This window comes from Lissotriton vulgaris, unplaced genomic scaffold (assembly GCF_964263255.1).
Source record: "Lissotriton vulgaris unplaced genomic scaffold, aLisVul1.2 SCAFFOLD_788, whole genome shotgun sequence".
Taxonomy (NCBI): Eukaryota; Metazoa; Chordata; class Amphibia; order Caudata; family Salamandridae; genus Lissotriton; species Lissotriton vulgaris.
In genome coordinates this window covers 484,620-502,403 of record NW_028243221.1, presented here as the reverse complement: position 1 = coordinate 502,403, position 17,784 = coordinate 484,620, and the positions used below count along the sequence as shown (strand labels likewise).

At 48.7% G+C, this 17,784-nt stretch overlaps 1 protein-coding gene across 1 annotated transcript in view; it reads right to left on the bottom strand.

The window, feature by feature from the left end:
• Nucleotides 1-17,784, bottom strand: part of TOMM40L (translocase of outer mitochondrial membrane 40 like) — a 537,771-nt gene that overhangs the window by 35,368 nt on the left and 484,619 nt on the right. Inside the window, exon 6 of the mRNA XM_086948535.1 lies at nucleotides 121-243. Coding sequence (XP_086804661.1) covers nucleotides 121-243 — 123 coding nt within the window. The remainder of the gene's footprint in view (nucleotides 1-120; nucleotides 244-17,784) is intronic.

Genomic DNA, 17,784 nt, shown 5'->3' with positions numbered 1-17,784 from the left:
CTAGGAAATAAGGGTGATGCAACCAGTAATAGAGAATGCGTATACCATTAGGAATTTTGACAGTCATAAAAGAACAAAGATCTGAGTCCACTATGTTTTTATCAACTTTTGCATGCTCACCTGAATATTTGCCAGCCAGGGTCACTATGGTCCCCTCTTCACCTGGCCGTCGGTGGTATACCAACTCGCCTCCTAGCACCAGCTTTGACGTTATACTCTGAAGGAAATGAGCCACCACGATAACTGCATGGGAGGAATGCAAGAGCGAGAGCACAGCCATGACAAATGGAGAAATAGTCAACTCAGCAGTCAGATGTTCACACAACTATAGAAGGAACCAGTTAAAGTGGTTACTAACCGAGCAGCGATAAAGAGCTTATGAACACAGTAAGATTATCTCAGGGGCAGTCTGCAATGTACATGCTAAGAAGAAAGACCTGGGCTACATTGGCTGATAGGTTAATGTTATTTACATCACTGCCCATACAAACCAACCCATCCCAGGCAGCAGTTCGTGCTAAAAGTAATAAACTCATATATGAGTTGGAAGTTGCACTGTAAATATATGTAGTTAGGACATTCTACCCTAATTGTATATATGACTAAATTCAAACTTGAGCAGTAAACTGCCAACAAGAGATCCATCAAAGTGTGAAGTAGGCTGAACCTTCCCTATAAATTAGCCCTGTTTCTGCTGTGGTCATCTTCTGCCTAGATTTCTACTAATTATGGTCACCACAGGATTACATATAAAGAATCCTGCTAAAGTCCACAGGATCACAAGTGAAGGAGACTGGCTCTATAGACAACCTGTGACACTGCGATCATATGCTCATTACTGGTGAAACATTACACTGACTACCTGTCAAAGAAAGATCATTGTACACAAAAGGATCTCTCTCCAGCATTGTTCAGCCATTGAGTCCTATTGGAGCCTAAGATATGCAAACCCCAAACTCCCTTCATAGGGCTGCAAAGGATTTAGTTGCAGATCATATCATTTCACTATGAAAAAAAAATGAAAAAGCATGCCTAAAAACCTAAGGCTTTCAATGATTTCCTGAAGTAATGTCGAAGTCTGAAAGCCCACCTCTTGTGCTCATAGGGTTCTACCCTCAAGACTATCTCACACACACCTCAGTCTGGTCATAGACCAGACTCATCCATCAGTCAATCAATGACTGGGCAATGTCCATTTTGGTCCATTGCAGAGTTTTTTCAATTGTAACCAGTGTTGCTGCTTAGGATATTGCAGTCATTCTGGAGTACAGCAACCTCCCTGTTTCTCATCAAGGGCTACTCATCAGGCTGCAATCCTGTTAGCTCCACAAGCCATAACTCGAACAACAGCCATCATGCAAACCATAACTCGCACACCAAATGCAATGCTCATGAACTTCCCTTTGAGGTGATAAAAGCACTTACACATATTAATGATCTTGTAGATCAGACTACATATCAGTTCCCTCGTCCGAACACATTTCTTTAGATTTTTTTCATATGGGCCTAAGGTTGGTATGTAAACTATCCATAGATTAACAGTTCAGGCATCCGTACCTCTTTAAGCCTATCAAGCCCAACTGTCACACTTTTGTAACATTAGTTTCTCGAAACCACTGTACGGATTTATACCCTAATCAAAGGCACTTCCTTGATTATAGTTTTACTCTTATGCCAAGTTTAGTGCAATTCTGATCAGCTGTTTTTCTGTAGCAGACGGCAAAGATTCCTATGGGAGCTAAAATGGCAAAACTCACTTTTTGGTCCCCTTAAACCGCCTCAGAACCATCTTGACAGATCTGCACACTATTTGCCATGGTGAACCCATAGTAGATTACACTTTTTGGGGAACGTTATGTGTAGAATGGTCAAATGGTCCCAATGTTTTAAAGAAAAGAAAACAATGGCTTGCCAATGGAAACTCTAACTACACACTATTGCACATGTGTGTGCTTGTGTGTGTGTTCCCAAATGCCCACAGACGTATAAACTGAGACAAAATGTGTTAAATCAATTTTTCCAGGGTTGTTTTAGCTCTGGCTAAGAATTGGTCTGGCCTAGTGCAGGGCTGGGTAGGGCTCCAGGCAAAGCCAGTTAGAGCTCGCGGCTGCTATTCCTGCAAGCTTTGAACATCAACAACATTTCCAGAGGGGCTTATGTTTGGTGAATATATTGCTCATACTGAGATTTACCTGCATTGAAACTGTTGTCAGCATTTGCATTTGATTATAAGCGGAAGCACCTACAAATTGATGCCCAAAAATATTGCCCTGTCCCTAGTAAAGGAAAGCCACGCATACAAAGCCACAATGTTTGATAGGGAGTCCTGGGAGCATGTTCCATGTTTAGGGCTCGGCTAGACAGCGCAAGACAAGTAGTGTTTAATCTGTGGGCTTCCCATTTGCTTGCTCCATCATGTGTCTCATATTCTTTGTCACCATTTGTTCCTGGCATACATGGCCAATCCTCTTCTTGTGTTTAGCCCTCCCCCCAGAACATGGACCAAATACTTGCAAACATCCCCTGCTCCCGTTTTTTACCACCATTTTATGACCTACTCTTTTTCTTTCTTTTTCAGCACTTTACACTGTGCATTTGTGTGCAGACGCTGCTCATGGATGTTATTTAGGGGGTTCAGCTTCATGCAGATCGTATCAAATTTTTCTTAGTTTTATATAGCGCAAACTAGACCCGAAGGTATCAGAGTGCTTTACATGTACAACAATTGTGTTATAGACAGACACATTCATAGGAAGGTTAATCACTGCAGTGAAGGCAGACTTCTAAGCATTGAAAGAAAAGCTAACGTTGTGGGCGTGAGTCATCCATTTGCTCCTCAAAGAGCGCTGGGGGCTCTGCTTCCACTGGCCAGTCATCTAAATAGGAAAATTCAAGGTTCTGACTTCCTTTGAAGATGCCAAACCTGCCAGCATAAGCATGGCAACACAAGGTGCCTCATTAGCCTGAAAAGTAAGACCATGAACTGACAGTGCTAGGATCACACAATGGCAGGTAACATAAAAGGAGCAGGAGTACTTGCAACTTCAAATAGGTGTCATGCAGATCCAGAGAGGCCGACAATTCCCCATATTCATGAACAGTAAGACTTGGCCCAGGAACAGCATCCTGAACTTGTCCTATCGAATGAACACATTCAGAAGGTGGTGATCCAGGATGGGTCTCAGACATCTGTCCTTCTTAGAGACCAAGAGGTAATGCATTTTCTTCCAGAGGCACTACCTGTATGGCCCTTTTGTTCAGCAGACAAGGACTTCCTTCTCCAAAATGGTGGCCTTTAGCAGAGTGCATGTTCTGATTGATTGAGGTTTGGTAGGAGAAATTAGAAGGGTAGGTCTTATGTCTTGTTGCCTAGATGCAAGACCCACTGATCCATCATGATTGCATCTAAATTAGTGGAAAGTGGAAGACCTTTCACCTACCCCACATAGGGATATGGCGATGTAAGTGGGGAGGAGTCAAGGAGGTTTTCAGTCAGCAATGCCAGCACAGGATTGTAAAGACTGGATAAGTACTGGGGCAGTATTGTACAAAGTGCCCCGGGGGCAAAACGGGCATTTGCTCCCACTTTGCACACCACTGGGACACTTTGGTATTATGGAAGGGCCCGCAGATGCTTGTGTGGCCCCTTTTGTAATACAGATAATGCTGGTGCACATATGCCGCCAGCGCTATCATCAGAGAGTGTTATCTCATTTGAATAGGGTCGTGGCCCTATGCAAATGAGAGAATCTTTTTGCCTCTGTGCCATTATCATATTCTAGACGAGGGTGCAAAGATGCCATCAGGAGGCGCACAAAAAGATGGTGCACTGTCAGGTGCCTCCGATGGCAGTTTTTTGGAGGGGGATAAGTGAGTCCTATGGCCCCTCAGACATCCCCTTGCAGGCGAGTGCAGTCACTCACTGCACCCGCTTGCCAGGGGATCTCTCACCCCTCTTAACCTTGCAGGGGTAAAACATGAAGCAACTTCTTCAAAGCCGCTCCGTTTTTCACTTGATTGCATTGCCCCCAGGGTAACGCAAGTTCAAGCCTGCCCTGGGGGAAGCACACTCAGTGTGATATGGTGCATTCTCCTTGTTTGCGCAGGCCACACATTTTTTTAAGGTGCGCCCAGCAAAAACAAGGAAATTGTGCTGCATTGTACAATATGACCCCAGTTCCACCACTACACCGAAAGAAGCAATATATTTGTTGAGGTATCAGGATAAGTTGATAAGCTTAAATTTCCTGTACTGTTAATGGAACTGTTTCCCAGGGGGGATAGGCCAAGTGAGTGAGCCTCTCCAGAAAGCAAGCCTAGTGTTCAAGAAGAGTTCCTGGTAAGAAGTGACCCTCTCTCGGGAAAGCCGATTGCCATCCAAGGGCATGTCCATGAGGGTTACTTGGACAACTCCTGATAAGACAGCGGACTACATTCAAGCATGGCAGCAAAGTGTAACAACTGTGCCCATGGATCGAGCAACAGTGTCCAAAGAGCTTAGACACAGGAAGTGGAAATATCAGTCGAGCAGGTAGGTGGTAGTTGCTATATGGAGGGCATAAGGTGCTCTTGGGAAGGCTTTCAGGCTTAGCTTTGAGAAAAAAACTTGAACTTCCAGACTTTCCAGTAAACAGTGAGAGGACAGAAAATTAGAGTCACATGGGGCAGGCATTTCTGTGGACTTTTGGGCCCAAGAAGGGTTTCTGCCATGCAGGTGAGACATAATCCCCCAAAGAATCTTATTAAATAAAAGCAACTGCTCTGCCATAGAGGAGGAGGGTTGTAAGAAGTCCTTCAAAATTTTAGATTTTGCCTCTCCAGAAGGCAAGGTCAACTCCAAGACTCAGCTGGACTACAGTGGAGAATGATGATACTTCCTCTGAGGTGAAGCCAAAGCAGTAAGGGATGTCAAGGTCACAGAAATTTTGTAAGTCAGGATACAAGTCAGCATCAAAGTTATATGAGGGAAGGAGGTTGTCCAAATATCTAAATCATCATCTGCCGTGAGGCCATTTTTCGTATCTGGCATAGTGCAGGCATCTGAGTCTGAGGTAAACAATTCTTCCAGCAGGGTACACCTCTGCGCCATAAGAAAGTGTTCCGGCAAGTGATCTTCATTAAAGCTTACCTTCCCTTTCTTCTCCAACTCAAGGATAATCTCAGCTGACTTCAAAGGCATCAATGGAGGTGTTTGCGGCCTCGCAAATACACGCGCTATTTCACCCCTTAACTAAGACCCGCTGCCCTGATCGAATACTCCTCGCGGTGGCGAGAAAATGCAACGTGAGGAGTCTGAAACTCACGAGTGCTACCAAGTCATACGCCCCTAACCTACCACTACTGGGAACACCATGGGAAGGGGGGGCACTAACGGAACACGCGCTGAGCAACTGGATGGCTGTGGACTTAGAGAGCCTGGGTGACTTGTTTGAAGATGGCGCCCTGCTACCTTTTGCAGCACTAGCGGACAGCACGGGTCTACCGGCTGGGCAATTTCTGACGGATGCGACGCTCCTACACACACTGACGAGTGACTAGGGCGCGCTAACGGAGGAGCCTCCAACACACCTCCTAATTCAGTACCTCCACGTGATGGGAAACGGCTCTCACGTGGTACACTGGCTAGCCCAGGCGCTACACGCACACACGCAATTCTCGTCACAGCGGCTGCGAGACAAGTGGACAGCTGACAGAGGCCGCGACTGGACAGACAAGGAATGGGCACAGATACTAGCCGGGACGCTACACATACCACGCAACGCCCGCTTTAAGATTATACAATACTACATTGTGCACCGTGCCTATCTCTCCCCGACAAGATCAATAGATACTTTGGGTTAATAACAACAGCATGCCCCAGATGTGGACTTGTAGATGCGCCACTCTTACATGCACTCTGGACATGCCCCTCCCTCCACCTCTACTGGGCCACAGTGTCAGACACCCTGGCAAAAGCGACGGGAGGCAGCCTGCCGCTTACATGAGAAGCATGCCTGCTGGGGTTGTTCAGAAGAACAAAACAGACAAAAGTTCGTAAGAGATTCTGGGACCTTGGGCTAATCACTGCAAAGCGCCTCATTACTAAGCGTTGGAAGAATAACACCCCCCCACAACCGATACAATGGCGTAACTCGTTCGACAATTGGGCAAGGGCGGAAAGTACAGCGCTCCATAGGGAGGAAACGGCGGGGCTCCGCAAATATCCCATAGCTCTTGACTGGGATAGCACCCTGACGGCTTACCACTGGGTGTGCCTACAGAGCGGCATTGATTAAGCATTAACCTCCCCCTTGCGAAGCTCAGGTTGAGGTCTTCTCTCCTCTCCTTCTTTCCCCCCCCTCCTTTGCCCCCCCCCCAGAGACCCCTCCTCTTCCCACCCCCCCCCTGCTGCGCACCTGACGGATCTTGTGCCTAGATCCCTATTGTTGAAATAACATGACTCGTGCCTGCCCCTGCCCAGAGAACGGCGAGCACACACACACACTTCCGCTAATACACACTGCCCAGTCTCTAGCGTTCACAACTTTTCAGATTGTTCTCAATAATTGTTAATCTCTTTTTTTTCTGTAATAAAGCTTTGGATATATATTGTATTGCCAATGTACACAACATGCTTTGATACACTGCCAAGGCACAGGTTATGAGCTGCACTGAACAATTTCTGATGGGATATTGGAGAACGACATTTGTGTCATCACCATTCACGCAAATCAATATTTCCTTCTTGTTATTCTCATTTCTTGTTATGCCGGTGGCTAATGTAGTTGCCATACCATATCGACTCACTTGCTTTACAGTTGCTCTTCACAAATGTATTCCTACATGTATACAGGCGACTGAATTGGCCACGGCCTCGTCAATTGTACCAACGCATAACTGTTCAATTTTCTCATATGTGTATGGATGTATCATGACAAAAAAATGCAATAAACATATTAAAAAAAATAAATTAAGGTGTTTGCACTGAAGAAGAGTTTGTTTGAACAGGGGGCGGCTATTTGGCAGGCTCTGACTTTTTATTAGGGCATCAAAAACTTCGCGATGGATGGAATGCTTGAAATAATCTCAACCACTTGCAATCGCGAAGGGCCACATCCCACTCCATTATTTTTCGTCCACCATACCACCTCTGATTGGACCCAGCCATATGCAAATCAGTCGTGACCCTGCTCCAATGGGAAAAGTCTGGCCTGAACCACCAGGACAGGTTCTCCCTAAACCAGAAGGAGTAGTTTCTGTCTTGTAACTCCAGTTCTGTAGTAGGGGTATCTCTGTTATAGTCATAATCTAGTGAATAGTCCCGCCCATGTGCGTGGACCCCGGCAATCAAAAATAATCTCTTAAGTTGTCAAAATAATGCAGAAACTGCAAAGACACTTAAGAGAGAATTTAAAGACAAATAATGCAGCCTATATCCACAGGCTACACTGTCCAGTACTTCAACTAGAAATTCCACCAAAAAACACTACACATAAAACAGCCTGCCAGTTTCTACCATAGAGAAACTTGCCTCCCCCAGTCAAAGACTCTGGAATGATAGAGAGGAAGGTAGGGACAGACAAGCCCCGTAGGCTGCCATTATGTGGCTTAAATAGGATACTGTGCCTTTAAGAGAACTTTCCAGAACTTCTCCCAGTATCCCAGAATGCATAGCAGGTCCCTCTACTTTCAGTTCTTTTTGAAGGCGAAGCACGCCAGACCTGTCGCATTCCGTACATTTTCAAATATCACCACCGGGGAGGAGGGCGGGCGCTTATGACTATAACAGAGATATCCCTACTACAGAACTGGAGTTACAGGACAGAAACTACTCCTTCTGTAGTAGGGGATCTCTGTGTATAGTCATAATCTAGTGAATAGAATGGCAAGCCCATCCCCACACCAAAGCGGCGGTGGAGAATAAATACATAACGCCACTACTGTGCGAACAAATTCCGCAGCGAAGCCTGCCCAACCTGAGCATCTGCCCTGGCGTCAGTGTCCAGGCAGTAATGCTTAGCAAAGGTATGAACCGACTTCCAAGTGGCTGCCTTGCAGATTTCAGCAATCGGCACGTTACGGAGCAGAGCCGTCGTGGCAGCTTTGCCCCTGGTGGAATGAGCCTTAGGCTTACCTCCTAAGGTCTTATTAGCCTTTTGGTAACATAATTGTATGCAGGACACAATCCACCCAGAGATGGACTGCTTAGAGGTCGCAAGACCCGTCCTGACCGATCCATAATTGATGAACAACTGGTCAGACCTACGAATATCTTTGGTTTTATCCAGATAAAATTTCAACACCCTCCTAACATCCAGGGAATGGAGAGACCTCTCCGCTGGAGATGAAGGGTTCTGAAAAAACGTAGGCAAAGTTATAGTCTGGTTGACATGAAAATCAGAAATAACCTTGGGAAGAAATTTAGGGTGAGTGCGCATAACAACCTTAGCAGCATGAAACACAGTATAAGGTTCAGTACAACACAACGCCTGAATTTCACTCACCCTGCGGGCCGATGTAATGGCCACGTGGAACGCCGCCTTCCAGGACAGGTGCTGCAACGAAGCCTTATGAATAGGTTCAAAAGGTTCCTTCATCAATCTGGACAGCACCACATTCAATTCCCATGAAGGCGAAGGAAGCCTGACAGGAGGGAATACTTTCTTCAATCCTTCCAGAAAATCTTTGATCACAGGGATCTGAAAAAAGGAAGTCTGTGAAGGGCATTTCCTGTAGGCAGTCAATGCAGCAAGATGAACCTTAATAGAATGCACATTAAGGCCGGACTGCGCCAAATGTAAAAGGTAAGGAAGGATGACATCTTCCTTACAGGTCGTAGGGTCATGGTTCTTAGACTGGCACCAGATACAAAACCTCTTCCACTTGTAAGCATATGAAGTCCGAGTGGAAGGTCTCTTAGACTCCTTCAGTATGTCCATGCAATCATCGGGCAGATTCAGATGACCATATTGCACTATCTCAGGAGCCATGCCGCCAAACTCAAAGACGAGAGGTTGGGGTGTAACATCCGTCCCCCGAACTTCGTGAGAAGGTCCGGCCTGCACGGCAACCGAATGTGAGGAAGGAGAGACCGGTGAAGTAGGTCCGTGAACCACCACTGTCTGGGCCACTCCGGGGTAATGAGTATCATCCGAGCCCTGGACCGGGCCAGCTTGATGAGCACTGCCGGAATCAGGGGAATGGAAGGAAAGGCGTACAGAAAGCCGTTCGTCCAGTCGATCCATAACGCATTCCCCAGCGTCCCTAGGCTGGAAGTACCTGGAGGCGAAGTTTCCGCACTTGCTGTTTTCGGCGGTGGCGAACAAATCTACGTCTGGAGTTCCCCACCTTGCGAAGACTTCTCCTAGTACTTCGTCGTTTATGACCCATTCGTGGTTTTCCTGAACCAGTCTGCTCAGTGCGTCTGCCTGAACATTCTGCACACCTGGTAGATGGGTGGCCGTTATCGTCAGTCCTCTGGCTAGGAGCTAGTGCCAGATCGCCTGCGCCTCCTGTGACAGAGTGCGTGATCTCGAGCCCCCCTGCTTGTTGAGGTAATACATTGTGGTGGTATTGTCCGTCTGTACAAGCAGAGAGTTGGTCTGGAAGGACGGAAGAAAGGCCTTCAGTGCCAAGTAAACAGCCCTGAGTTCCAGGAAATTGATGTGATACGTGGCCTCCATCGGCAACCACGTTCCTTGAATCTGTAGAGTCCCGGAATGCGCTCCCCATCCCAGGAGAGAAGCATCCGTCATGACAGTCTGCGTGGGAATGTCCTTGTGAAAGGGAACCCCTCTGAGAAGATTCTCCGCCGAACACCACCACTTCAGAGACTGAAGAGCATGCAGCGACCGTCGAATCTTGTCGTCCCAAGATCCTTTCCTCTGATCCCACTGGTCCTCCAAGCACTCCTGCAGCGGTCTCATGTGCAGCCGTGCGTGTGGCGTCAGGAAGATACAAGAGGCCATCGATCCCAGTAGAGAAGACACCGTCCTCACTGTTGTAGATGGAGTCGTCATAAGAGCCTGAGCCTTCCGAAGGAGTGATAATCGTCGCTCTTCCGAAGGAGACACGCTTGCTGACAGCGTATTGATGGAGGCTCCCAAGTACTGTATGCATTGGACCGGAGTCGGGACAGACTTGGCCATGTTGATGTGCAGCCCTAGCTTGTTCAAGAGAACGCACGTCTTCTGGAAGTGTGCTCGCGCTTCCGAGAAGGAGGATGCCTTGATCAACCAATCGTCCAGGTACGGGTAGACGAACACCTTGTTCTTCCTCAGGTGAGCTGCTACCACCGCCATGTACTTCGAGAATGTTCTCGGCGCAGACTTCAGTCCGAATGGGAGTACTGTTTATTGATAGTGATTGGTGCCGACTTGGAACCGCAGGAACTTCCTGTGTTTGTGTGCAATGGGCACATGGAAGTAAGCATCCTGTAGGTCTATAGCGCATAGCCAGTCTCCCTTTTGCAACTGAGGGTAAATCTGATGCAACGACAGCTTGCAAAACTTTTCCCTGCGAATCCATTTGTTTGCCTGCCGCAAGTCCAGAATGGGCCTGAACTCGTTCTTGTCCTTCTTGCGAACCAGAAAGAACCTGGAGTACAGACCTCTTCCTCTCTGAGACAGAGGTACGTCTTCTATCGCCCTTTTCCTCAACAGGATATCTGCTTCCGCCTGAAGCTCGCGCAGCTGAAACTGCAAGCTGACTGGGGGAATTGCTGGAGGAGGGCTGGTGAACCGAAGACTGAATCCATTTCAAACAATATTCAGCTCCCACTTGTCCTGAGTAATTTTTCTCCACTCTGCCAGAAAAAATGTAATGCTTCCCCCTACCGGAGTGGGTAACAGATCCGGGGGAAGTAGGTTCCTAGGGCATAGACCCAGCCTGGCCCTTGGGCGCCGGGGCCGACTGCTGGCCTCCCCTGCCCTTCTGGCGCTTCTGGAACGGCTTACGGAACTGGTGTTGCTGTTGCGATTGTCCCGAAGCCTGGCCTCGTCCTCGGCCTTGCCCGCCGAACCGCTGTTGGAAAGGGCGGTACGTCTTCTTGGTCTCTTTAGGCTTCTCCAGGCCCACAGCCGTTAGCGTCTCGGCCTCCGCCTTCATGCGGGCCATCTCATCGTCCGCATGCTTCCCGAATAGGGTCTCACCGGAGAAAGGTAGGTTGGCCACCCTCTGCTGTGCGTCCGTTTCAGGGACGTAAGCCGGAGCCATGCGTGGCGTAGTTGTTTGACTCCGTGGCAAAATCCGTGAGCAGCCAACAGGGAAGAGTCCGCCGCAGCGCTGATAATCTGGTTCGCCACCAGCATCCCCTCATTCAGCACTTCCATGAAGTCCTCACGCTTCTCCCGAGGTAAATGCTCAGCAAACCGCTCGAGGGAGTCCCAGAGGGCGCGGTCGTATCTGCCCAACAGCGCCGTGGAACTCGCAGCTTTCATGGAGGTAGCGGAAGTTCCACAGACTTTCCTCCCTGCCGAATCCATCCACCTGGACTCCTTATCCGGGGGAACCGTGGAGGAAGGAGTGGTGGCATGTTGCTTGCGGGCCGCCGTCACAATGACAGAGTCAGGAGGGGGTTCCGTTCTCAGAAAAGCCGGGTCCGAATCGGCAGCCCGGTACTTCTTCAGCAACCTCGATGGAGCCGCCCTCGTCACCGCAGGGGTGAGAAACAGGGCCATAGCCGGTTCCTCCAGCCCCGGCACCAGAGGTAGGAGAGGACGAGACAGGTGTTTTTGATGCAATGTCTCAAAAATGACTGAAGTCTTCGGAGTAGGCACCGTCAGGGATATGCCCAACTTCGCAGCGCCCCTCAAAAGGACGTCATGGAACGCCACCAGGTCATCAATCGGGGACACCCTCGTGTCCGGTGACCCCGACAGGGTAGGAGAATAGTCCCGGGTCCCCGAGGGCCTCGTGTGTGAGCGAGATTCGCGCCTCCTATGACGGCGTCTTGACCTCGTGGATGATCTGTGTCGCGATCTCTCCCTTCTCCCAGAGCGAGAGCGAGACCTGCCAGCCCGTGGCCGCTCCGCCGGCTTTCGTGGCGGGGTCTTCCTTGGCTCCTCACGGGGTTTCGGTTTTGGGGTCCCCTTAGGAGGAACAGGCAAAGACGGCAGGGAAGTGGACCTCGGCGGAGGAACCTTCGGCTGCGGGGTGGGCCCATGCGGAGGGACAGGAGGTGGTGGTGGGTCGCCTGAAGGAAGTGGAGGCTTGGGTGGAGGATCCTCCTTAGGAACAGGAGGAGGAGTCGGAGTCTGAGGCCGAGGAGGCGTGTACACCTCTGAGTACACCGAGCCCGGTGACCCTTTAGGCGAAGGGGGCGGAGAGCCAGCCCCATCAGCAAGTGATCGCTTCCTCTTGCGTCCTCCACTAGAAGCAGCGTGACTTCTGGGACTAGAATCCCTCTTGCGCAGTTTCGGAGAGGCTGAGCGACTCCTAGACGCCGACCGCTTTCTGCGAGACGCAGAGCGTCGCTTTTCTGGCGTCGAACGACGCTTCCGTGACTCCGGCGTCGATCGCCGCCTCCGCGACGTCGACCTTCCTTTCCTCAATGCCGAACGCCGATCCCTCGACGTCGACCTCTTCCTCTGCGACGTCGTACGCCGCCTCCGCGACGTCGAGCGTTCCGTCTTCGACGACGAGTGTCGCCGTCGTCTTGATGTTCTCGACGTCGAGGAGCCCCTCGGCGTCGACCGGTGCTTCGACATCGATCGACGGTGTCGCCTCAACGGCGATGGACGGTGTCGCCTCGACGGCGAGCGTCGATGCTTGTCACTTCGCCGTCGGCGTCGATAGGAAGACCTTGACGTCGACGAAGACGATGACGTCGACGGTGGCTACGACGGCGACTTCTCCATGATCTTCGACGTCGAGCCGTCACGCGGTCTCGACCCGGAGCCCCGGGGAGAAGGGGAGCACACCGCCGTCATCCCGCTCGACGTCGTCGTCGATGCAATCGACGTCGACGGGGACCGGGACCGTTTGCTGGACTTCCTGCCCCTGGGGAGCCCCCCAGAGGCCTCAGCAGAGGCAGAGGGAACCTTCCCAGCCTGCCCAGACCCACCTGCAGCCTGCAGACACCTCTCCTCAAGGCCAGAAAGCCTGATCTTCAGTCTGTCCCTCAGAGTCCGAGCTGAAAACTGCTGGCAGATGACACAATCCACAGGGACATGATCTTCAGGGAGGCAGACGATGCAGACATCATGGGGATCGCTCTTGGCCTTCTTCCTCCCACATGCTGGGCACTTATCAAAAAGGCCAGGCATTTTAGAGCCCTAAAACGCCTGAAACAGCACAAAAGAGAGAAAGAGAACACCAAGCAAGTAACTGAAACACTTTTAGAACACAAAAGTGCCAAAATATCCAATAAACCCTTGAAACAAGGGAGAGCTCAATGCCAGGGTCCTGTAAGCAGGAGCCGGAAAAAAGAACTGAAAGTAGAGGGACCTGCTATGCATTCTGGGATACTGGGAGAAGTTCTGGAAAGTTCTCTTAAAGGCACAGTATCCTATTTAAGCCACATAATAGCAGCCTATGGGGCTTGTCTGTCCCTACCTTCCTCTCTATCATTCCAGAGTCTTTGACTGGGGGAGGCAAGTTTCTCTATGGTAGAAACTGGCAGGCTGTTTTATGTGTAGTGTTTTTTGGTGGAATTTCTAGTTGAAGTACTGGACAGTGTAGCCTGTATATAGGCTGCATTATTTGTCTTTAAATTCTCTCTTAAGTGTCTTTGCAGTTTCTGCATTATTTTGACAATTTAAGAGATTATTTTTGATTGCCGGGGTCCACGCACATGGGCGGGACTATTCACTAGATTATGACTATACACAGAGATCCCCTACTACAGAACATAAGCAACAGTTTCATCCTTGTTAGGGCTCATCCGCCAGGTATTACCAGGTTCCAGTGGCACAATAAGCCCAGGGCCTATGTCTTGGCATACCAGTCACACTTAAGGTATCAAAAACAAAGTAATAAATGGAATGCTTGAATTAATCTCAGCCACTGGCAATCGCTTGGTCCACATCCCTATCCATCATATTTCGCCCACCTGCCACCTCAGTTTGGACGCAGCTATATGCAAATCATTCTTGAACCTTATCCAATGGGAACAGTCAAGCCTAAACTGCTATGCTAGGTCCTATCTGAACCGGAAAACAAGCGACTCAGGACCGATTTCACATTTGCTAGGGATAATCAGCCTGGTTTAGGTTGGTCCAGTCACGCAGTGAGCACACAGGACCTACCTCTGGGCATTTATTATACTTCAGTGTTAACTTTTTATAAAGTACTGGGGACAGAACCCCAAGATACACAACCTCAGGAAGTGCCAGGGTCAGAGCCACCAGAGTTGTTAGGTCTGCATGATTATGCTCTCCTTCAGGCAGTAGCCCTGTGGAAAGTGGAAACGTCCAGCACAAGTGCGCATTACTGGCTAGAAGGTGTTGACCTTCACAGGTTTAGCCTATGGAGCCAGGAACTATTTCACCTTCAGAATGTTGTCTGATACAAAGAAGAGTCTGGCATCGTGGAAATGCATTGAAACTCAGAAAGCGATTGATTCCTAGATGAAGAAAATTACTTTTCCTTCCTATGACACTTTTTGCCCTTTTTTGTGGGAAGATCTTTTGGGAAATCAATTCCTGGCCAGGGACTTACTTGCACATGAGGAGGTGAAGGTGATCGCTTTAACATAACTCTGCATACCTTGGCAAAAAAACAACTTGATGTTTTGATCTCTGATTCCTTTCATGGAGTACCCTCCTATATTCCAAGCCTAAAAACCACTTGCAGAAGTCATGGCGGTCTGACGATGACATCTTCTTCTGTGACAGTTTTGCAAGAGAAATGTACTCTAGTCGCTGTTAATATGTGAAGGAAGTTCAGTGGTGAAGCACTGTGAGAGCTCTGGACATTTATCAATAAGGCACAGAAAAGGCTGGAACTGACACCAGCATTCCAGCTGGCACCTAATATACTCCATGTCATCATGTCTGGCCGGTGGGGTCAGGCTGACCTCCCATGGCGCCACCTGGCTGTGTTGGAGAGCCAATGCTGGGAAAAAGCTTTGAACCTAGTGTAATGCTTAAAAGAGTATACTTAAAATGAGGAATCTAAGGAAAGCTGCACCATCAGAAAACCTCTCATCTACAACATATTTTAAAGTCAACACCATCTATCTCACTCTTCCCTGTGCTTTCATTAGGCCGCTTATTCATTCCTTCCATAGTAAAAAACACTCTTCTACTCCAAGGCCGAAGTAATCCGTAACATATTACACACTCAGTCTAACCCATGAAACTCTAATAAAAAATCTGCAAGCTCTACCCGCTATAATGACTTCCTTCTTTAATGTCAAACGATCTGTTTGTAATTTGTGCCTGTAATTGCAGTTAGTGGGGGCCAGCACTCACTTCTGTGGGCCAGGACATATCTTTTATCATTAGACTTTGACCCAAATCAATAGGGAGAAAGAGAGAACAAGGTGAAAGAAAGAGTAAATAAAGGACAGGAAAATGAAGAAACTTGCAAGATTGAGCTAAAGGGACTGAACATTTTGAGTGGCAGGGGAAACAGGTATGTGAAGGAGTCAAGGCTAGGCAACATATAAAATCAGAAAACACAATAAACGGAAACCAGCCACATAGCATATTAAGACACTTAAACATGGATATCACTTTAGGCTGTAGGAAGGCAATCTTAATTTGTCCCATTCTTTCTTAAATCATCTTGTCCCTCCCATGTTTGTTGCAACTGTTTTCATGAAACATTTCTCACATTGTCTCATCATATTGCACTGCCCACGGTAGGCACTGACCCCTACAACTCTACACTACAGACATTGAGACCTAATATTTACTTAAAGTAGGAAAAGTATGCACTATGTCTGCTCCTCCTTGTTCCCATCTAGGACATCATAGGTTTAGTATCATCTTACATGGGGTTCCTCAGTAAACTATATATTGTAGAGATAGTCAATGCTGCACCACTAAAAAATGAAAGTCAGAGTAGAGTAGATCCATGCAGGATTAAACACAGACATGAAGTAATGATGAATCTGTAGGTACTCAAATAATTCCTGACATGGATTCCATACTGTACTAGAAGATCCAGAAATATTTTAAACCCATACATAAGATTTTGTCCACAAGCATCTTGACCAAAATGCCCTTCTTTGACCATCCTTTCAAGGTGGTCTTCCAGCCTTTCCAAAACACTTTATAGTTATTTCTATATATTGTTTTACAATCATTACCAGGAACCCTGCCCAGTTATTTTCCTTTTGCTGTAGATCTAGGATGCCACACCCCGGCTGGGTCACAGGGCGGAGAGGAAGGAGCCCTTGAGCCACTGGGGCACACGGCCACCACACCTGGAATATTTATGTAAGTAATAGTGCTAGTGCGCATCCCCCCTGATCTGGACGATACCGACTGGATGATGGTCTGGGATACTCCTGCATAAAGGGTCACTGTCATGTCGTCAGCCTGGATAAAGTATGTTCAGTCTCTCCGGGACTTGCTGCTTTAACCTGCAGGGGGCCTTCAGGAGATAGGATGTCTACGCTTGGCTCAGATCATCCTGAGAGACTGATGATGCGGAAGGGCAAGTGACAAACTTTCATGGAGGCCTTATTTGCGTCTCTACGCGATGACCTATAGGCGGTAAAAAAGGACCTCTCATCGGATCTGTGACCGGTATGCCGAGATCTGGAGGAGATAGGCGACCGGATCTCCGCTCTTGAGGACCAGTAGTTCAGTCGAGTTGAAGAGGTCGAGTGGCTGCAGCAGGAGTGGCTCCGCCTCAAGGACTAACAGATCAACCTACAGGCTCACGCCGAGGACTTAGAAAACCGATCGAGGCGTAATAATGTATGCATCAAAAGGCCCTGAACGGCCGCAGATGGAGCCAACCTGAGAGAATATGCTGGAGCTCTCTTTCGCCACATTCTTGGGGCACAGGCGGACAAGGAGATAAAGCTGGACCGGGTGCACCGGGTAGGATCACTGAAATGAGAGAAAACCCCTCCTGTGAACATTCAGGTGTTCATCCACAATTTCCAGCTAAAAGAGAGCATACTGCGCACGGCCCATGATTTCCACCTGCTTCAGTTGTGAGGCCACAGACCTTTGCTGTATCAGGACCATGCAACCTTTACGCTACAAAAGGGTTGTGACTTTCGCCTAGTCACTGCTAATCTGAGAGATGCTGGTATTTCATACTCATGGGACCATCATACCGGATCAACTTCTGTTACGAAGGCAAACTCCACCAAATTAGATCCCTCACAGAGGCCTGCCGAGTACTTCGCATCAAGGATCCTTCCACAGGGGGGGGGTGACAGGCCAGCACACAGGGCTGGACAGTGCACAGGCGCCCACGTTGTCAACAGTCAATAAATGAACCTGTCAGACTGCAGCCAGATCCGGAGACTATGGCGTGAGAACGAAATTTGGTGCTGGAACCGATGACAGGTAATGCTGGCAAGAATGACGCACCTTGAGACCATGGGGACTTTGGTCACGGCAAATCTTCTCCAGATAGGTGGAAATGTGGGTGGCGGGGACGGGGGACCAGGAGGCCTTGAGCCTCATTACGGACCAGTGGATCCTTCTACGATGGAACATTTCACGCCTTTGAAACTTTCAACTGATTATGGCCTTGATTACCAGATCCACACTCCACTTTCTGCTCCAATGATTGAGGGACTAGGTGTTGTTTTCTGTAGAGTTTTATTCCTTCTCCGTGCTTAGTCTACCTTTAGCTCAGCAGAATGCACTATAGTGGTCCATCCTGGGTGAAGAT